At 44.0% G+C, this 23,127-nt stretch overlaps 1 protein-coding gene across 1 annotated transcript; it reads right to left on the bottom strand.

Annotated features, from left to right (window-relative positions):
* Positions 1–27: 27 nt before the first annotated feature.
* fbxo22 (F-box protein 22) lies at positions 28–22,384 on the bottom strand. The gene is made up of 7 exons (XM_067973529.1): positions 22,172–22,384; positions 18,235–18,379; positions 13,362–13,446; positions 11,253–11,366; positions 9,338–9,505; positions 4,491–4,656; positions 28–1,895 (listed from the first exon to the last, which is right to left on the bottom strand). Exons 1-7 carry the CDS (start codon positions 22,279–22,281, stop codon positions 1,478–1,480), a joined length of 1,206 nt encoding a protein of 401 aa, XP_067829630.1. The 5' UTR covers positions 22,282–22,384; the 3' UTR covers positions 28–1,477.
* Between the last annotated feature and the right edge of the window lie 743 nt (positions 22,385–23,127).

A 23,127-nucleotide genomic window follows, 5' to 3' on the forward strand; every position in this document is an offset into this window, starting at 1 on the left:
CTTCCTCTATTATAAAAAGAAAGTTAATGAGTGTAATTAGCAATTTTAATTATAGTAACAAAAGTGTTTCCAATTCAGATAATGATCTCTGATCTAACAACAAACAGGACACACCTGCTCCAAGAGCTGCAGCTATCCCATCGCACCACATCCCACTCACACAAGGGCTACAGTCTCAGATCAGCAATTGTAAGGAACGACAGGACAAACCAGGGATGCCAACTCTGGTTGGATGTATTCCTGGAGGCTTCCACAAGACCTCCCACCTCCAACGGCCCTGCATAGTCAAAGAGCCTCTTTTATCCCCCATTTCCACTATTTCTATAACTAACAAACAAAAGTGTTCAAAGAAAATGAAAAGAACAAATTTTTTTTTTTAAATGTCCCTATGAATTTTCTCCCAGGTTTGCTCACAGCAGCGTAAAAGAGTTTTCAATTTCTGGGGGCCGCAAGGCAATCCTGGCGGGTTAGTAACCCGAGCACTAACACACCTACGTAACATGTAAGGCTGGCAGATATTTGTACTTTTCATTGAAAATCAGGTACTTAAGGTTGAAAATAGATAAATCCCTTTGGTCCAGGTTATTTACTTCAGGTTACACGACTTGCCTGTTTATACATTACAGGCTCTGCTGCAGTTATCCATCCTCCTGCTCACAATCTGCCACTTCCCACAGAGTCCACCCTCACTGCCAGGCCTTGTTTAATGTGTGGCAAAAAAAAAAATCACACTTGAGCCAATATGTTTTGTGTGATGCTGCTTAAATTTGTCACCTCAAATTGCTTGCTTCACCACCAGTGACAGCTCTAACCATCAGTATTTCTCACACAGCTCAAAATACTCTCTCTGGACACATCCCAAAAAAGGGTTAAATCTGTAATTGCACTGCTGGGTGTTTTCCAGAATTCAAGTGGACACAGGACAAAACTTTCACCGCTATTACTCTTTACTGAACCCTTAATGACAATAACAGAGTCTCAGCCAGAGGATTTTATTGGGATAGTGGGGGAGTGAAGGGCACCTAGTTAGCATTATCAAGAAGCCCTTTCCAGGTGTTAACCATCACAGCTGTTTAAATCCTGCAGAATATTCTGGGTTAAATTACAAGATCACAATTTTTTTTAAATTTAAAAAAAAAATCACAAGAAATACCAGGTATTTATCCATGATTACTTCTACATTCAAAATGTAATAAAAATTAAAATCAAAACTCAAAATCCACAGAATCGATTGAATTGACAGCACCTAAAAGCTAAAAACTCTTGACATTTTAACAGAGGGTTGTATGAGCAGATTACTAAACTCAACCATTTTATGGGCCTACGCTGTTAATGTTCTTGCTCTGTGCAAACAATTTGCAGCACTTTGTGCAAATATTTTCAAACAGATGAAGACTGATCCACAACTTGCGCGTATCCTAATATGGTATCGGCCCAATCGTTAATACCCCGGTGAGCCTAACGAAGGGTCTTGTTATTATTTAACTGGCCCCAGGTGAATAAGTGCCATCACTGTAGTATAACCATGAAGTAATTCATCGTAATCTGAAGAATTACAGCACTCCCTCAGCGAGAAGCTTTCCGTCACGATGCGATCACAGCCGATTTCTCCGTTACCAAAAAACCCAAATAACGGAACGGCAGGAAACTGTTTCCTGAAGGCATCGGCTTCCACGTTCTCCTTCCTGGAGTAGTAGTTTTGACCCCGCCCGATGCAGGCAAACATGAAGCCCAACGTGTTGCTCTCGGGAATGTTGGCCGCTTTGAGACGCTGCATCGCCGCTTCTGCGCTTTTGGGCGTCTCTACGTCCTCGTCCAGGAGAATGGACGCCGCCTGGATCGATTTTCCACTCAATGACAAGCCAACAAAGCCGTACATGTTCCGGACATCAACACTAGAAAGGGGGAGGGATAAAAGTAAAACACGGATCATGAAAGCTCGGTCGGACTGTCTCCAGGGGGCCAAACGCATGCGTTTTTGAAGAAACAGAATAAAATTAACGCTCGTTCCTTAATGCATGGAGAAGAACAGCAGTTTTACAAGGAGAAAATGCTCACACTTCGCTTTGTGTTCCAAGAAAAGGCTAGCAGGAAAAGGCATTTCTAAAGAAATACTGTGCAAAGAAGCTACTGCAGTGGATTAGACTAGGGTTAAAATCCAACCCAGGCTGAGGGGACGCAAGTCTCTTGTGTCTGCTGGCTGCAAAGTTCCAACTTAAAATGAGTTCAGAAAATCTCAATCCATTTGTGACTAGAATTAAGTTCACAACACAAAATCACCCTTAATGGAAAATGTCTGCTGGTGAAACAAGTGGTGCTCTTTTGAGGTTGAAGCTGAGGCACATTGTTTGGGGAGAGTAGAGTGAACTCTCTACATCTAAATGCTTCATACCTAACTTCAAAGTGTTTAATGGTAACCCTGGCTTTCCTGAAATTGAACATCCCATTCCTCTTCACCAACATCCCTCCTCAATCAGCATAAAATTCACAAAACAAAAAGATGGCAGGCGCCTGCGGTTCAAGTTACCTGCTTGATCAGTCACTAACGTACAGATGATAATCATTTATAATGAAATGCTTTCCTTCTCTTTTTAGGCATTAATTCTGTAGAATTTGTAAATTGGAGGAAAAATAAAAGCTGAGTCCAAGTGGGCCAGAATCTAATAATGAACCAGGAGAATGACTCTTTTCTCCAACAATTAACAACCTGCGAGCGAAATCACAAGAGTATATGGCTTTGAAATGGGCAACTTCTGATGCAACTTTGTTGATGGGCTTGTAATTAGAGAAAAATAGACATTCTGCTACTTATTGTTGAAACAGACATTTCACCTCCAAGAATGTCCCTCTTCATGCCTTCATTTCTCCAACTGCTGCCTTGTACTGCATCCTACACCTTGTTTCATTAACTGGAAGCTCCCAGCCCATATGGTGCTGGGTGCTCTGACTCATTTTTATGCTCTGACTAACTGGCAATTGATATTAAAAATGATGATGCCGCTTCCCACATGAAATGAGAAACATATCTTTTGAAATGATAAAGATGGGGAGGGGAAGCACTTTGTACTGAAAGGAAACCTATTAGGTCTTTCCTCCTTCTTTATGCAAGTCAAAACATAATGAAGCCTTTTTAATGGCAACACTTTCCGTGGTGAGCAGATGTGCCTATTATCACTTTTATCAAGAGAGAACACAGGAAGTACGTACACTGATCCTGGCTGGCAAGGAAGATCAGTCATGTAAATATCCAAAAACCACTTAAATTCAACGTTCATTAACTGTGCCAAAGCAATCATTGCACTATCAAACTCTCTGCTACACCTATATTCAAGGCCTGTTTATGCATACACACGGAACATTTTCCACTGAGCTTGGGGAAATACCAGGGACAATGCCAGCAGTTTGGCCACATCGATCTTTGGATGTGACGCTAAACAGGGGTCCTGTCTGTCTGTTCAGGTGAACGCTAAGGATTCAATATCACTAGTCAAAGGAGTTCTCCCAGCGTCCTGGCTAACATTCATCCCACAACACAACAGCATCAGGAAACAGATTCACTGGCCATTCCCCATAGTGGGATGTGGCTGGTGAGGAATGGCTGCCGCATTTGCAACAGTCACTGCACTCCAAACAATTGTGCGAAACGCTTTGTGATGTTTTGACAATGTGATAAAACGCATTACAAATATACATTCTTTCAATACATTTGGGACCTACGTGTTAGCCCATCTCTAACTGTATATTTTCAGAAGATTATCAAGGGTGTAACTCATTCATCAAAGCACTTGGGACCTGGATGGGGAAGATGGACTATCCACCACGTGTCTACAGCCAAGACATCTTCAAAGATTAATTCAACTGTGTTACCTATGCAATACTTTAAGGAAATTCTTAATCTGCACTCCTCACAGAATAGTCACACCACTCAGTTTTTTAAAAAAAAAAACAAAGTAATCCATTTATCACAGATGTGAAGAACTTTAATTTATTCTTCTGCTAAACTGCCCTCACCCAACCTCCACACAAGTGCACTTCCAACAACAGTAATCTAAATGGAGCAGGAATCCTCAATGATATTACCTCTCTCTGGTTCAGTGATACGGAGGCCAATGAGCAACACTTCCTCACCACCCCCCGACCCCCCCCCCCATCCCAGATCAACTAGCTCAGCACAGATCGGGGATCAGATCTGATGCTCTCCTGGTCTGTAGGGCTCACTTATACATCAAGTGGTGCATTTACCTCTGGGCCTTTGGGGGAGCTGATTTGCAAGGTTTTACTGCATTCTGGAAGCATGCAGTTACATGGCAATGTGGTGGAATTGAGCTTAATTATACTGCGGAGAGTCTTGGTGGACAGTTGAATCATTTGTAGCCGTAGAATGAAGTAATTGCATGAAGAAAGTAAAGAAGCATTTTCTTCCCAGTGTTGACGAGGTAGAAAAACAGCTAACAGCTCAGTTCTGTGGCTACAGTCAACATTGAACCTACCTTTCAGAACTGGGTGAAAACACTCTGTCAATGTGGCCCCCAGCTACAACAGTGTTCTTCACATTGAATGACCTGGTGAGTTGTTGAATGAAGTCAGCTGCTGCAGGTTTAAACGTGTTGTATCCAAACAGGAGGACTGCACGCAGGTCAGGATTATCCTGAAGGCCTAAGAGAGGAAAAATGAACCATAAAGCTGTGCGGACAATTTCTCAATGTACTCTGGATTTGGGGAGTTTAGCCACAGGAACACCAAGCAGCAGAAAAAGACCTGGAATGCTTACCAACAGGGAACTCACTTTTTGCATCAATCATAAAAACGCTACTTTTGGCCCATATTCATGCAGTTCAAGGTTATGTATAATTGTACCTTTCCTCTTTCATTCAGTTCCCACTAGAAACAGCAATAGTGACACAGTTTTCTTATGCTTTATGAATAAAATTCCAAGTAGAATTCCAAATAGCTGCTGTGTTTGCCTACATAACATGGACTATACTTCAAAGCAATTCATTGTTTGTGAAGGACTTTGAGATGTGAGAGACACATTATAAGGTGCTATACAAATGCATTTCTTTTTTCCCCTCCTACAAAGAGAAGAGAGCAAGAAACGCTTTCAGCAGTTTTCCTACGGATAGAATTGACCCAAATTTGCCGCAACCAGAAGGCCCAAAATCCACCACAGAGCAATGTAATTTGTTGCGGTACCTGAACTCTGCCAGCGGGCAGCACTGTTAAAAACTTCTACACTGAAATAAGTTCTAATGTTACTGCACCTATTTCTGGTCATAGTTTCACTACAAAGCCTATGCAACATAATTCTCCGTTTATGCCTAGAACAGTACAACACATTGTAATGCAGAGCTTTACTGCAGCACCATCCAGTGGTAATAGATCAGATATTGAACAGTTTTCCCTGTAAACAAAGTAACAGGATTTTTTTTTATTGAGAAGAAAACCAGAAAACATCAAAAAGCTGTCCAATTGGGAATTCCAAATGGCTCCTGTGTTTGCTACAAAAAAACAATCACTGCACTTTAAAGCACAGCATTTCCTAGCCCTTCAATCTAAGATCTTGAAGGATAAGAGCCGCAATATCATGGGAATACCATCACCTTCTTGTCACACACCATCCTAACTTGGACATACGTGGCCAGTCCTTCATCGTTGGGTCAAGATCCTGGAACTTCCTACCTAATACCATCATAGGAGCACCATCACCATTAGGACTGCAATGCTTCAAGGAGAAGACCCACAAACCTCTTCAAAGTATTGAAGGATGGACAATAACTGCAGCCTTCCCGACATCACCCACGTCCCAAGAACAAATAAAAAGTGATTTGTTGTATGCGAATCACCTTTAGTTGTTTACAAAAGACCAAATAAAGATGCCATATAAATACAAGTTTTGCTTTCTCTTCTTCTCCCCCCCCCCCCCCCCCCCACCCCCGCCTCCCAAAAAGAGAGGAGAGCAAAAAAGTCAGCAATGTGTGTGTGTAGAAGCCAGTAGCCTTCAGTGGGACATTGGCTTCTGATCAACAACCCACAAAGTTCAGAAAAGCACTCCAACTTTACTTGTCAATATACTTACTGTCATGGCATTACAAAGCATGACTGCCAGATCAGATGGTAGTTGGAGACAGCGGACCCAGGGGATTAATTTAAAACTGTCCAAATATTTCACTTAATACATTTAACAGCCACGAAGAAAGCAAAAGCAAGACGCTTTCAACCTGTCCATCTAGGCTGGAATTAGAAATGCAGACCCCCAAAAGGTCATGACCTAGTCTATGCAACGTCTAGAAGGCAAGGCAAAAAGGCTCGCTAATAAATTGGAGTTTTCCATATTAAGTCTGACAAAATCCAGTAAACGAGCAAGATGCTCAATCACCAGTACTTATTATACAGAGTCTTTATGAAATTTTGTTCTGCGTTTGCATACTACTGGCTATCATTCTTGGAGACACAAATGTAATTAGAGCCATTTAAATGTATTATGAATGGAAATCAGATACAGGAACAATTTTCGCAACAGGGATATCATGGTTGATTTGTTGTAATTAGCGCTTCAGGGTTATAAGTAGCTACAGTTTTGTAAATGGATGGGAAGGAGGATTGGTTATTAAACACACTTGGTATAAAATTAGTAAGTGCACCCTTTAATTTTATAAAAGAATCTGCACTGTTAAAAAAAAACTATAATTTCAGCTCTCCCGATGTAGACCAAGATAGTCACAAGTTCATTCGTGATCTGTGCCGAGTTAACTGAGCTCAGCTGGAGTGGCAACAAACAGGATACAATTAGCTCCAACACCCCTGAGTCAGTCAGTCAGTCAGAAAGTTAGCAAGGAACTCCGCTCTTAACTGTGACCATTACTGGAAAATCTGCATCTGTGGAGGTCAGGTGAGGGCAGGATCAGCCTCCGCCGTTGGACGGCACATCAGTAGCAGCCAGTGTCTCCTCTCACAAGGAAGTCCCTTGTCGCTGCTTAGGAACACAGGAACAGGAGGAGGCCATTCATCTCCTTGAGCCTGTTCCCCTTCAATCCGATCATGGCTGATTTGTAACTCAACTTCACTTACCTGCCATTGATCCATATCCCCAGATACCCTTACCTAACAAAAACACTTAGCTCCTTTGTCCAAAATGAAATACGGAACACTCGGGGTTAGTACAGCAACAAACTGCACAAAGGCCAATACTGGCTCCTTTTTAATAAAAGGTAACTAAATCATATTTAACAATTCTACATTCATTTGCTTTCTTCACCTCAATTTTATTGCGGCAAATGGATTGCAATCAATCCATGTGCAATTAGAGTCGTTTATTGCACTCGAAATTTATATTCACCTGTTAGCTGCCCTACAGTACAGATGTACAGTCAACAAGACTTTAAGTCTTTATATCCATTACTAAAGCCAACCTCCATTCCCAGGTTTGTTGCTTTTAGCAATAACATGCCTTCTGTGTTTAAACTGTAACATCTTTATTTGGAAATACCCTTGCTGTGCAAGTTCCTTGTGGAGAGCTTTACAGGCCATGTTGGCAGGAAATGGAAGCCTCATTTCAATGATGGATGACTTTCAGCAGTCACACTGGATTCAAAACAGCCTAATATTCCAATATTAGTCTCTTTCCCTTCCAACCACCCACCGTGGAAGTAAAGCTAGCACACAAAGCCCAAGTATACAGTAAGTAAAATGTGATAACAGTACAAATATCAAACTGCAAAGTTTAATTACGATAATTTTATACGCTTGTGGCAACATATCTGTACTGCTTTGAGATGCAATACACTTTCTAAACTGCAAAGAAAAATTGTTATATTTTTGTATTGACGTGCACTTTTGAAAAACTGTACATATATCTTTATTAAATATTAAAAATGGTATGTCAGTGGGCAGACATTGCTTTGCTACAGGTGAAAACAATCTTAAAAGTGCTGTGCCCTTCTGAGTTGCAGCCAGAAACTTACAAGCACATTCCAATCTGTAAGTTCCCTGACCAAACAGTGAGCTCGCCCTCTGTTTAGTTAACAACAATGATGCAAAACATAAAAAGTCAATCAGTGAAGCTGGATGCAAATGACCTACGACCTGAAGCCAACTTCCAGCCGGCAATCTTCCCGCAACAAAAAACAGTTAAAGCCTCTCATTGCTGAATGGATCAGCAGTCATCCAGAAAGTAATTTTACAGCAAATGGCTCCTTATCAGGACATACAATTATTGTCAAATTAGGTGCATACCAATAGATGTTTACCAATTGGGAAGGGCTTCCAAAATGAAATGGTCAAGTACTGTTTAAAAATTTTATTTCCTCTGTCAATTGTTCATTTATTGACCCTAACCAAACTTGATTTTCATTATCAGCACCTTAAACATACAGTCTTCTGTTTATCAAATTGGAGTATAAAAAATGTTTTAGCCCTATTTTATCCTATGAATTTCATTCCTAATTCTTCCTATATTATTTAACATTTAGACTTTGTGGCCTTTAAGAACACAGATCCACCTTAGCAGAACAGTACATATCAAATTACATTGAATTTACAGCACAGAAACAGGCCATTCGGCCCAACTGGTCTATGCCAGTGTTTATGCTCCACATGAGGCTCCTCCCTATCATCTCACCCTATCAACATATCCTTCTATTCCTTTCTCCCTTGTGTACTTATCTAGCTTTCCCTGAAATGCATCTTTGCTATTCGCCTCTACTACTCCATGTGGTAGCGAATTCCAATTTCTAACCACTCTCTGGGTAAAGAAGTACTACCCTAATCTTCATTTGTATCATCCTATCCTCCTCTCCCTTCCAGAAAGCAGAGATTCCTGCTGGGACACATTATATTATATGGGATAACTCTCTTTTCCTTATGAAACAACGTGTTCGCTGACTTACTGTGAACAACGCCACGGGAGATCCACCAATGTTTATAAGCTTTGAGGTGAGTCTGTCTCACTTCAAGTGAGAAGCTTTGTATAACACACAAAAAAAATCACAACTGAATATTCTTATAAGATATACAAAAAGAATAAGAAACCCAGCCATTTCCTAGTGGTTTTCCTTACTTTGAGATAGCCTGGCCTCATCCCCAATGAGAGGAGCCAAGCAACTGCCAGTCTGAGGAAACTTGCAACTGCAACAGTAATTGAGCCTAGGATTGACCACTCCCCTCAGGAAGTACCTGAATAATGCCCTTAAAGGCAGAGGCCAGGTCAGCAGTAAAAACATCACGACTGTGCTCTACAGCCGAGACTACCGATAAGCAACACCGCAGAAGATTAGGTGGCATTTTTAAAACAATCAAAATCAATCAATCGGGTGGGGTGGGAGGGGGAAAGAAAACTTGCCTGCCTCTTGGAGTTTTTCTTCATCAAATACTTTGTTGTTCAAATCTTTGTTTGACAAGTGGAAGAACTTGACAGTCACCCCGTCAATTTTGGGCAGGAGTAGGGCGAATCCTGCAATTCCATCTTCTATCTCTAGAGGTCGCTGTGCGCCACATCCCATAGGAGTGTCTGAAAAACAAATTAACTCTCACAACTGGGCAATAGGTTTGAAGTCACGAAAAACTATTTGATTTAAATAATTTTTTTTTAAATCAACTTTTGGTCATGCTTTTATGTCAATGTTTAATATTGAAACTGCCTATGTAAACATTTAGAATGGAAATCCTGTATGTAAACATAGGCTGCAATGATGTAGCATGCAGGCTCTGGCCAGTAGATGGTTCTGTGCAATGGATTTTTGAAGTCTCTGTTACTAACTTTGTATATAGAAAACACTCAATCAACTGAGCATGGGCCACACAACGGACAATTTACTAGTAGTAAGATATTATTACTGAACTTTAATGCATCAAAGTATAAAGTTCTCACAAACATTATAGGTACAATCCATTTGCTAAAATACCTCAAATTCCACAAAATGCCTTCACTTGTCTGGAAGTTAATAAAATGTTTACAATTACCTGCGCACTTTTATTAATAACAAATCCTTTTCATAACTGTCAGCAGTTTAATGCAGTAGCTTGACAGGTTGTTCATAACATACATATAGGTGTGCAATTTAAACTGTAAAATTTAACAGCAGAAAATAAATGCAAGGTAGGGCTCGCCTCTAAAACTAGTGAACACTTTTGTGTCTCCTGCCTATTTAGAGAAATTAACATGTTGAAATCTAGTTAAAGAAAAATTCCAAAAGTAGTTTGTTAGCCAAGGGCTGTTTTATCACTTATCCTTTGGGGAAACTGTACTCAATGAAAGAATTGGCAGCACAACTGAATTTGACCCCTTACTCCCACAGACCACAAACAAAGCGTCAGGGAAACGGGTTACAAAATTACATGCTTGCGCCCTTGCCAGCTAACCAGCTATCCAAAAACATAGATCCATCTTGCCATTCGAATTGCACAGACCCTCTGTAAAGCATCAGAGCTAGGACAGCACCTTACGATCATGAAAAAGCAATTTACTGAAACTGTTTCATTCCTTAAGATGTGTATTGGGTAATTTACATCTTGTATGAGAATGCAAAGCTGGAAGTATTGCCTGTAGGAGCATTCAAATCATGCAACAATTCTTCAAGCTTTTTCTTACTCACTCAACAAGTCCTCCATTTTATGTACTGTATAGTTACAGGTCCAAGACTTGTTGGCAAATAAGTATGTCGTAAATGCTCAAGATCTTCAAAACTCCGAGGGAGTACAAGGGATTTTAATGCAGATCGTAAAACTTCATCACAGTTTATGAAACAAAATAATGGGCACTTAATAAAAATATGCATGATTGTTTCCAACTGAAGTGTATAAAGTTGTTAAGTAGACAGTTCATCAAAGCTTTATGCTGAATTAGCAAATTTCAGCCAGGAAGATGATAGCAATGCTAAGAGTGACCTCAGCACCTCCCAGTTGGGGAAAAAAAAATCAGCCAGGGATCCCACTCCTAAAGGCAAATTAGGGACTCCTGCTGGAAAGCATGCTTGCGTATATTGGTCAAAGACAGGATTAGGCTCAGATGCAATGCCTCCCACAGCTGAATGGTCTGACACACATTAAAAAATGGACATGTAGGTGAAGTTACAAAGAGCAACCTGTGGAACTACATCTCAGCATAAGCCTTTGAGGGAGGAGAAAATAAGAGGTGGAATCTTGTTAGAATAATAAGTATTTTAACACTAATCTCTTTAATGTTTTGTTCCAGTTCACCTCACAGTTCAATCCCACAAACGGCAGCACACAAGTAACTCCCAAGAAATGCCACTTACAGACAATTCCAGGGCAACTGACCCCCACTATTTTGCACTCCAAAGGTAGTAAATTCTCCAATTCTGCTGCCACTTCTGCGTCCTTCTTTTTTATTGGCTGCCCATCTCTCCTCTCTGTAATATTAAAATTAAGAAAAGAAAATTACCAGCTATGACCTAATATATACAGCCATGTAAGTACAGCATATGAAAAGAGACAGCATTACACAACAGTAAAACATCAAATGACAACTGAGCTATTTTATATTATGCTGAATGTAAACGATCACATTTAACAAACGAACAATAAAAAGGATCCAAGGCCATAAAAAGGTTTTTAACCTGAACCAATTTGGTTAAATTTAGTATGGAGGAAAACAGAGAAGCAATAAAACTAATAATTCTCCCAGTCTCAAAACTGAGGCTGGCCAACATTAGAAAAAAAATCAGCTCTGTCTGAACAGTTAGAAATTTGTGCGATATTGGTAAAGAATGCATTGATATATTTATATGAAATTCCTCAGCCCGTTACTTTAGTTGAAAGATTAACCTTTAAAATGAGTTACTACCTTCATTAAAATAGCAGACCGAAGATTTCCATACGAACATGGCAGTTAATAATACTACACAGCACGATTTCAATCTGTTGCTGTCTTAAAGTAGCAGTGTACAATTTCAGAATAATAAAATCTGATAGCATGAAACTGTCTGAAATCTCAAACACACACATTTGTTTTGGTGGAAAAAGATTTTTTTAAGCAACTATTTCCAAAATACAACATCTAGAACAGAATATTTTCCAGCTATTATTAAAAGGGTTAAATTTAGAAAACACATCATTTGGCCTGAAATTTCTCTTAACAGGAGTGCTCATTTTTATTCAGGGCTAATGAAATTGTGGGAAAGCACAGCCTTGAAAGATGGGATTTAGTTAATGGGCATTAACTAGAATAGCACATGCAATGTCTGGTTTTTCATTAAAAGAGGAATTTTAATCCCATTATTTTTAAGTTATATGTAATATTCAGTTGGTCTTTGGTTAAGAAACCAAGGTGAAGGGCTAAGACTAATATACAAGTTAGAACCATCGACCAACAAAAATGAAAACAAATATCCACCCGTAGTGGTTGGTATACCGCCAGCTTCCCTTTCAAAAGGGCAACTGGAATACAAGTGTCAGCATTACACAGTTACATAGAGTCTACTGCACAGAAACAGGCCATTCGGCCCAACTGGTCTATGCCGACACTTATGCTCCACACGAGCCTCTTCCCACCCCTCTTCATCTAACCCTATCACCACACCCTTCTATTCCTTTCTCCCTCATGTCCTTAGCGAGCTTCCTCTTAAATGCATCTTTGCTATTCGCCTCAACCACTCCGTGTGGTAGCGAGTTCCACATTCTTACCACTCCTTGGGTAAAGATGTTACCACACGACACTGCACTGTAGAGTAGAAAAATCATGGCTCAACTTTAACGGGGCAAATGCTCAACAAGTGGTGCGAAAAAGATGTGTGTATACACTAGTCAATCTCCACACAGTCAAGGCCAAGTGAAGCAGGGCTAGAGGTGTGGGACGATTGGACCAAGGCACGCACATGTAATTCAGTCCCCATTTTAAAGTCATACACTCTGTCCTTAGTTTTACATTTCCATTATAAATTCCTATGTCCACATTTATAATGGAAACTGCCTGTATAAACTTGCTGTAATTACATGCTGCTGTCAGTGGTGGCGTTGCAGTGCCATCACTGGGGGAGGGGGTATAATTACAGCCTGACAAGTTTTACAGAGGCAGTTTCCATCATAATTGTGGACACAGGATTTATGATGAATAGTTAACAGAAAGTGCACATGGACAAAAGATTTTTCATATATTAAAAATAGATATATATTCAATTTGTAGACTGGATGCCTAAATGAATGTTGCTAAAAAAAAACTATAAGCAATTTATATTAAAATCGTGATTCCTCAATTCAAAGTTGTTTAATTCAAATTATCTGATAATTTGAAATAAATAGTTGTTTTATTTGCACTGCTTAAATGAAATAATAAATCTTTTTTTGTGCAAAAAAGCACTGAACAAATATTAAACTACCATTTTGTTTATATCCAAAAAGTATTTCACCTTTTTTCCGTCTGTTAGAAGTCTGTGCACAGAAGGTATCAGTGCCAGCCATGTAAAGTACTGTCTCTGGCAGTACATAAACCTCCTGTTAAAAAGAAATAGAGTCATAGTAATATCAATAGAACATACTGTCCAAGCTACAGAACAGGAACATGCTGAGAACCAGTCTATGATCACAACAGGAAGTCAAAACAGCAATGCAAAGGGCTATTTTTCAAAAAAGCTTTGTACTTAAGATAGTATTACTGATAGCTCTTTGACAGCTCAGTTGTACACAGAGTAGCATGGAAGTGAGCCGGAACGGAGATACAGAAGGTCCCAAATTTCATCTTTAGACTATGCTGAGTTCACCAATCTTATCGGTGAGAGTGCCCAGCACATTTCAAAGTGTCAAAATTATACAGAAAAAGTCACAAGTACTTATGCTGTTTTTATTCTGGCATGGAGACAAAAATTACAAGCTCCTTGCAATCTGCGAACCCCACTCACTAAACAGCAATGACGCTCTGACTGACCTCCGACTGATTTTGTGGCCTTAAAGGGGCATACTGCTTTAAACTCATCTCCATCTTAGCCGCAAAATGATATATTGTGTTTTATAACAACAGGAATTCTATACCATGTAACACGCGTCATTGCACTTATCCAAGCCTAAGAGAGCTACTGGTAATTTAAAATAGTATAAATTTAAACAAACACCTGCTGGCTTTGATCTCTGGGATCCAAATGCAGCACACATCAGTATGTGCTGAGGATGGCACCCATTTGGAACAGCAAATAAAATGTGACAGAGAAAAGTTTGGTAATGTAGTGGTTATGGTGCTAGACCTGGCAACCCAGATGTCACGAGTTCAAATCCCATCTTGCTAAATTGTGAAACTGAATTTATTAAATTTGGTAATGTGTGGGCTGGCAGCAGAAAACGGGAAAAAAACACCTTGACAGCTTCCGGATTGTTGTAAAAACCCAACTGGTTCACTTAGGACATTGCTGCCCCAGCAACTTAGTTCTTCCCTTGATTTCGAACTGTCTGCAGCAAAAAATGAAAATCTCAGCAAACATTTGCATTTATATAACACCTTCTACATAGAAAAACATCTCAAGGTGCTTCACAGAGGCATAAGGGAAAACAAAATGGACATCAAGTCAAAGAGGGGGGGGGGGGGGGGGGGTGACCAAATGCTTGTTCAGTTAGGTTTTAAGGAGGAGAGCAGGGGGGTTTAAAAGAGGGAATTCCAGAACGTGGAAGCTGAAGGAACGGCTGCCATGGGCAGGGCAAAGGGAGAGGGGAATTCATAACAGGCTTGAAGAGTTTGGGTTCAGGAACATTGTAGGGCTGGAGAATGTTGAGAGGAGATTTGATCGAGGTATTAAAATCATGAGGGGTCTAGACAGAGTAGATAGAGAGAAACTGTTCCCATTGGCGGAAGGGTCAAGAACCAGAGGTCACAGATTTAAGGTGATTGACAAAAGAACCAAAGGCGACATGAGGAAAAACTATTTTACACAGCGAGTGGTTATGATCTGGAATGTACTGCCAGAGGGGGTGGTGGAGGCAGATTCAATCGTGTGATAGGGAGGATTGAGGCCATGGAGGGATGTAAAATCAAGGATAAGGATTTTCTTTTGAGGTGTTGGGGAACTGGCAGCCAATGTAACTCACTAAGGGCAGGGGTGATGGGCGAACAGGGCTTGGTGTGGGATAGGACAAAGACTGCATTCTGATTCATCGGTATTAATCACCATTAAGATCATCACTTAGAATAATCAAATCATCGAAAGGTTACAGCACAGAAGGCGGCCATTCAACCCGTCGAGCCTGTGTCAGCTCTCTGCTAGAGCAATCCAGCTAGTCCCGCTCCCCCGCCCTATCCCCAAAGCCCTGCAAATTTTTTCCCTTCAAGTACTTATCCAATTCCCTTTTGAAAGCCACGATTGAATCTGCCTCCACCACCCCCTCAGGCAGTACATTCCAGATCATAACCTCTCGCTGTGTAAAATAGTTTTCCCTCATGTCGCCTTTGGTTCTTTTGTCAATCACCTTAAATCTATGATCTCTGGCTCATGACCCTTCAGCCAATGGGAACAGTTTCTCTATCTACTCTGTCTAGACCCTTCATGATTTTGAATACCTCTATCAAATCTCCTCTCAACTTTCTCTGCTCTAAGGAGAACAACCCTAACTTCTCCAGTCTATCCACATAACTGAAGTCCTTCATCCCTGGAATCATTCTAGTAAATCTCTTCTGCACCCTCTCTATGGCCTTCACGTCCTTCTGAAAGTGCGGTGCCCAGAACTGGACACAATACTCCAGTTGTGGCCAAACCAGTGTTTTATAAAAGGTTCAAAATAACTTCCTTGCTTTTGTACTCTATGCCTCTATTTATAAAACCCAGGATCCCGTATGCTTTTTTAACCGCTTTCTCAACCTGCCCTGCCACCTTCAACGATTTGTGCACATATACCCCCAGATCTCTCTGTTCCTGCACCCCCTTTAGAATTGTACCCTTTAGTTTATATTGCCTCGCCTCGTTCTTCCTACCAAAATGTATCACTTTGCACTTCTCTGCATTAAATTTCATTTGCCGCATGACTGCCCATTCCACCAGCCTGTCTGATAGAATCCTCTTGAAGCCTATAACTATCCTCCTCACTGTTCATTACAATTCCAAGTTTTGTCTCATCTGCAAATTTTGAAATTGCGCCCTGTACACCCAAATCCAAGTCATTAACATATATCAAGAAAAGCAGCGGTCCTAGTATGGACCCCTGGGGAACACCACTGTGTACCTTCCTCCAGTCCGAGAAACAACCGTTCACCACTACTCTGTTTCCTGTCACTTAGCCAATTTCGTATCCATGCTGTCACTGCCCCTTTTATTCCATGGGCTTCAACTTTGATGACAAGCCTATTATGCGGCACTTTATCAATCGCCTTTTGGAAGACCAAATACACATCAACTGCATTGCCCACATCAGCCTTCTCTGTTACGTCTTCAAAAAACTCAATCAAGTTAGTTAAATACAATTTGCCTTTAACAAATCCGAGCTGGCTTTCCTTAATTAATCCATACTTGTCCAAGTGACTGTTAATTTTGTCCCGGATTATCATTTCTAAAAGTTTCCCCACCACCGAGGTTAAACTGCCTGGCCTGTAGTTGCTGGGTTTATCCTTACACTTTTTTTTAAAACCAGGGTTTAACATTTGCAATTCTCCAGTCCTCTGGCACCACCCCCGTATCCAAGGACAATTGGAAGATTATGGCCAGTACCTCCGCAATTTCCACCCTTACTTCTCTCAGCAACCTAGAATGCATCCCATCCGGACCAGGTGACTTACCTACTTTAAGTACAGCCAGTCTTTCTAGTACCTCCTCTATCAATTTTTAGCCCATCCAGTATCTCAGCTACCTCCTCTTTTACTCTGACTTTGGCAGCATCTGTTTTTACCTTCCTTGGTAAAAACAGTTGCAAAGTACTCATTTAGTACCTCAGTCATGCCCTCTGCCTCCAATGAGTAGGTCTCCATTTTGGTCCCTAATCGGCCCACTCCTCTTCTTACTACCCCTTTACTATTTTGTATGTCTATAGAAGACTTTTGGAGTCCCTTTTATGTTAGTTGCCAGTCTATTCTCATACTCTCTCTTTGCCCCTCTTATTTCCTTTTTCACTTCCCCTCTGAGCTTTCCATATTCAGCCTGGTTCTCACTTGTATTATCAGCCTGACATCTGTCATATGCCTCCTCTTTCTGCTTCATCTTTATTTCTATCTCTTTTGTTAACCAGGGAGCTCTGGCTTTGGTTGCCCTATCTTTCCCCCTCGTGGGAATGTACCTAGACTGTACCCGAACCATCTCCACTTTAAAGGCCACCCATTGTTCAATTACAGTTTTGCCTGCCAAACTTTGATTCCAATTTACCCAGGCCAGATCCATCCTCAACCCACTGAAATTGGCCCTCCTCCAATTATGTATTTTTACTCTAGATTGCTCCTTGTCCTTTTCCATAGCTAATCTAAACCTTGCGATACTATGATCACTATTCCCTTAATGTTCTCCTACTGACATTTGCTCCACTTGACCCACCTCATTCCCCAGAAACAGATCCAGCAATGCCTCCTTAATGTCACCTTTTCATCTGTGAGGCAGAAGGTTGTGGATTCAAACCCCCGCCCCACTCCAGGGCTTCAGCTCACAATCTGGGCTGATACTTTAGTTTACAAAATTTACAATAAATATTCCTCTTCCCCTGTTACGACTGAGTTAGTCTGGATGCCCCTATTGGATAGCTTTACTCGTAAGCTGAACGACAAAGAAATCATAACTGAAAGTTAAAACAAAAGCTGAACGCTACAACTCGCATTTGTTGGGTATGGGTGTCAAGGGATATGGAGTTGATGTACAGATCAGCTATGACTTCGCTGAATGGTGGAATAGGCTGAATTGCCTACTCCTGTTCCGACACAACGATTTTAATGTAGAAAAACATGCTAAGGCATTTATAGAGGCATAATCAGACAAAAATGCTACAAATCTTAACTATAATATACCATACACTTGAAAAGGAAACGATTTCAGGGCTGTGGGGAAAGCGCAGGGGAATGGAACTAATTGGTAGCTCTTTCAGAGAGCTGGTACAGGCACGATGGGCCAAATAGTCTCCTTCTGTGCTGCATGATTCTATTCTAAAAACAGAAAATACTGGAAAAAAATGGTAGAATACACTTTTCCTTAAATTGAATTTTACTGTCGGCCTGATGACAAAGGTGCTGATGAAATAGATGAAGGCTAACTGGCATTTTGCATAATTTTTACATCTTACTAAATTTCCTCACATTTCTATCCTTTCTTAAGAGCAAAGAACACCACTTACCTCCAAGTCAACAATCATTTTTTTCACCAGGAAGTGATAATCATCATCATCATCTGCGTAGCAGTAGCCTTTTGTAGAGATCCAGGTTAACTTTTGACGCATCCGCATGACCCTACGTGCACAATCTCTCCACAGCCTGCATACACTGAAACACAAATACTAGCAGCTGAAATACAGTACGAGGTGGAACTAATATTAGTGATCAGTACAGCATGTGATTTGTTATCGTAAAGAAATTGGCATTTTCATTGCTTCCAGTTTTTTGTATCCAAAATAGTGGTGCATGGATATCAGACTGCGTAACAAACAGCAAGTGTAGAGATTTCACAGTGCATCAAGATTGCCCTAGAGATCAAAATGGAAAAAGTTACAGCAAATATTGTTACAACCAGCTATCTGTTTATAGCTTTGTTTCCTCAAATAACAGGTTTCTGGTAGAATGAGCAAAACTTGTAACCAGATTGAACAAATATCAGTGTTATCAATCCCAAATGGAAACTGCACTCCTTTGATATGGGGATTGGGCGGGAAAGTGGAGTTGAGGTCGAAGACCAGATATGATCTTATTGAATGGCAGAGCAGGCTCGAGGGGCCGTATGGCCTACTCCTGCTCCTACTTCTTATGATTAGTGGCCTAGTACAGCACGCTGTGTGGTGGTGGGCAATGAAGAGAAGGACCAAAATATGATCCCTGCTCTCATCCAACACTTGACCAGAGAAGGGTGGAGGAGAGTCTCAGAAATTATTTAAGTACAAAGATATTTTTTGTAGGTAGGCGGAAACAGCTACCAAGAGCTAGCGATTAGTAACCTCAACTTTCCCCATCATACAAGTGTCAATATCGAGCTTGCTGATCAGAGGGATCACTGGTCTTAAGTGCCATAGTTTGTACTGATGTATGTCATATTCATAAGAACATAAGAAATAGGAGCAGGAGTAGGCCAATCGGCCCCTCGAGCCTGCTCCGCCATTCAATAAGATCATGGCTGATCTGATCCTAACCTCAAATCTAAATTCATGTCCAATTTCCTGCCCGCTCCCCGTAACCCCTAATTCCCTTTACTTCTAGGAAACTGTCTATTTCTGTTTTAAATTTATTTAATGATGTAGCATCCACAGCTTCCTGGGGCAGCAAGTTCCACAGACCTACTACCCTCTGAGTAAAGAAGTTTCTCCTCATCTCAGTTTTGAAAGAGCAGCCCCTTATTCCAAGATTATGCCCCCTAGTTCTAGTAAAGCACGAGCGATTTTTAAGCAATTTTTTTTCTATTTGTCAGCAGAAAAGCATACCCAGGCCAGCAATGGCAGAAGCCAAGAGGTCAACCAGCACATGGGCAGAGGTTAAGTTGGCAAAAGTGCCCTCAGTGGTAATTGCTATCCTTAGCCAGCAATGACACTTTACCATCAGGGACACCCTGTGAAACTATCTTCTACTGAAGCTTACTGTGACTCCAAGTGCAATGATGACAGATTGTTACACTACAGGATAAAAATAGAAAATGCTGGAAATATACAAAAGACCTGTCAGCACCTGAAAGGAGAGAAGACAGGTTAATAGTCTGGGTAGAGGTTTGTCTAATGTAGAGTCGCCCAAACAAGACCGGGAACAGTGAGACATGGTGGGGGACACAGGAAATGGTGGGCAGTGAAATAGGGGACTGCAAGGCGGACAGAGACATGAGGCAGACAGAGGTGCGTTAAGAGGGCATCAAGAGAGGAACATAAGGGAGGCAACAAGACAGAGAAGATCAGAGACTATTAAGGCAGGGGGATGGGATAATATCAGTGCCAATGACATAGGAGGGCATGGGGGCAGCAAGAAAGGAGTTAGATGATGGCAGTGAGACAGGGGGCAATGACAAAACAGGGACACAGGGCAACATCAGATGAGCAATGGGTTTAGCAACACAGGAGGATATGGGGCAGCAAGATACAATGGCTGGAAGGACAACATGTAGGCACTATCAAAAGAGGTGCAATGACAGAGACGAAAACACGCCAGGTCATCAAGAGAGGACCTATGTGGGGTCAACAACAGAACAACACACATAAGGGGGTAGTGAGAGATGAGTCCTATGTGGCAAATGAGCAGTGGTGTGTGTGTTCAGGTAGATATAAAAGATAATACTTTGAACGGCAGGTGAGTTCTCCCTGTGTCCTGGCCAACGTCCATCCTCAACTAACATTATCAAAAAAATGGTCATTCACTCATTTACTGTTTGTTGGTCGTGAAGCATTTTAGGACTGGAAGATGTTAAAGGCACTATATAAATGGAAGGCCTGTCTATATACTTCCATTTATGTGTTTATTGGTCATCATTAACAGATCTGTGTGTTTAATCCACTGATCCTCCCCCTGGACCCTGACCACATCCCGAAGGAGTGGAGACTCTCTACCCGGGGTCGGGAAGCCGACAAGCCCCATCAGCTGAACTGAATCCTTCCCCTGAGGCCTGATCCCATAGGCCGTTGGAAGTAGACATCGAGGAAGGCCGAGAACCACAGGCCGAATTAGATGTGATGAAGGGTCGGGTTGGGGCTGCCACTGGGTACAGGGTCGATTGCTGGGGGTGGGGGTGGAAGAGAGAGAGGGTTGGTTGCCGCAGGAGAAGGGGTTGCCAGGAGGAGGCGGGGGGGTGGGGAGATTGGTGGGCCGGGGAGGGGGTGGGGAGATTGGTGGGCCGGGGAGGGGGTGGGGAGATTGGTGGGCCGGGGAGGGGGTGGGGAGATTGGTGGGCCGGGGAGGGGGTGGGGAGATTGGTGGGCCGGGGAGGGGGTGGGGAGATTGGTGGGCCGGGGAGGGGGTGGGGAGATTGGTGGGCCGGGGAGGGGGTGGGGAGATTGGTGGGCCGGGGAGGGGGTGGGGAGATTGGTGGGCCGGGGAGGGGGTGGGGAGATTGGTGGGCCGGGGAGGGGGTGGGGAGATTGGTGGGCCGGGGAGGGGGTGGGGAGATTGGTGGGCCGGGGAGGGGGTGGGGAGATTGGTGGGCCGGGGAGGGGGTGGGGAGATTGGTGGGCCGGGGAGGGGGTGGGGAGATTGGTGGGCCGGGGAGGGGGTGGGGAGATTGGTGGGCCGGGGAGGGGGTGGGGAGATTGGTGGGCCGGGGAGGGGGTGGGGAGATTGGTGGGCCGGGGAGGGGGTGGGGAGATTGGTGGGCCGGGGAGGGGGTGGGGAGATTGGTGGGCCGGGGAGGGGGTGGGGAGATTGGTGGGCCGGGGAGGGGGTGGGGAGATTGGTGGGCCGGGGAGGGGGTGGGGAGATTGGTGGGCCGGGGAGGGGGTGGGGAGATTGGTGGGCCGGGGAGGGGGTGGGGAGATTGGTGGGCCGGGGAGGGGGTGGGGAGATTGGTGGGCCGGGGAGGGGGTGGGGAGATTGGTGGGCCGGGGAGGGGGTGGGGAGATTGGTGGGCCGGGGGGGGTGGATTGGTGGGCCGGGGGGGGGGGGGGGGGAGATTGGTGGGGTGGGGAGATTGGTTGCCAGGAGGAGAGGGGGGGGGGAGGAATTGGTTGCCAGGAGGAGAGGGGGGGGGGAGGAATTGGTTGCCAGGAGGAGAGGGGGGGGGGGGGAGGAATTGGTTGCCAGGAGGAGAGGGGGGGGGGGGGAGGAATTGGTTGCCAGGAGGAGAGGGGGGGGGGGGAGGAATTGGTTGCCAGGAGGAGAGGGGGGGGGGGGGAGGAATTGATTGCCAGGAGGAGAGGGGGGGGGGGAGGAATTGATTGCCAGGAGGAGAGGGGGGGGGAGGAATTGATTGCCAGGAGGAGAGGGGGGGGGGAGGAATTGGTTGCCAGGAGGAGAGGGGGGGGGGAGGAATTGGTTGCCAGGAGGAGGGGGGGGGAGGAATTGGTTGCCAGGTGGAGAGGGGGGGGGGGATTGGTTGCCAGGTGGAGAGGGGGGGGGATTGGTTGCCGGGGGGTGGGGCCCAGTGGCTGGGATTACCTGGCGCTTCTGTGCAGCGATTTGGTCGGCAGGAAGGTCAGGATTCGCTCCACCACCTCCGCCACATTAGTTAGCACCAAGCTAGGCCTCTTCAAGTGGGCGATATCCATCCTTGCCGACGCCCGGAGCGATAGCGAAGCTCCGGCCTCTGCTCCCAGTGAACTGCGCTGCTGTTTGGGTTCCGGGCCTTCCAGCCAGGGCGGTCACGTGATAGATTCCGGTGACGCAGGACGTTCGCTGCGTGGGGTGGAGACTGCGCATGCGCTCAAATGGTGCTTGCGCTCAGTGCAAAGTCCCCAGTGACTGTGGAGGGAGAGGATAGGATGGGAAGAGGGAGAGGGAGGAGAGAGGGGGAAGAGGGAGGGAGAGGGAGGAGGAGAGAGGGAGAAGAGGGGGGAATGGGAGGGAAGAGGAGAGGGGGAGAGAGGGGATGGGAGGGAAGAGAGGGGATGGGAGGGGAGGAGGAGGGGAAGAGGGGGGATGGAGGATGGGAGGAGGAGGAGGGGAAGAGAGGGAGGAGGAGGGGAAGAGAGGGAGGAGGAGGGGAAGAGAGGGAGGAGGAGGGGAAGAGAGGGAGGGGAGGAGAAGGGAGGGAGGGGAGGAGGGGAGGGGGGAATGGGAGGAGGGGAGGGGGGAATGGGAGGAGGGGAGGGGGGAATGGGAGGGAGGGAGGGGAGGGGGGAATGGGAGGGAGGGAGGGGAGGAGGGAGGGAGGGGGGAATGGGGGGAGGGGGGAATGGGAGGAGGGGGGGAGGGGGGAATGGGAGGAGGGGGGGAGGAGGGGGGAATGGGAGGAGGGGGGGAGGAGGGGTGAATGGGAGGAGAGGGGGAGAGAGGGGATGGGAGGGGAAGAGGGAGGAGGAGGGGGGATGGAGGGAGGGGGGATGGGAGGAGGAGGGCAAGAGAGGGAGGAGGAGGGGAAGAGAGGAAGGGAGGGAGAGGAGAAGAGAGAGAGG

The sequence above is a fragment of the Heptranchias perlo genome, chromosome 38, assembly GCF_035084215.1.
Source record: "Heptranchias perlo isolate sHepPer1 chromosome 38, sHepPer1.hap1, whole genome shotgun sequence".
Classification (NCBI taxonomy): domain Eukaryota; kingdom Metazoa; phylum Chordata; class Chondrichthyes; order Hexanchiformes; family Hexanchidae; genus Heptranchias; species Heptranchias perlo.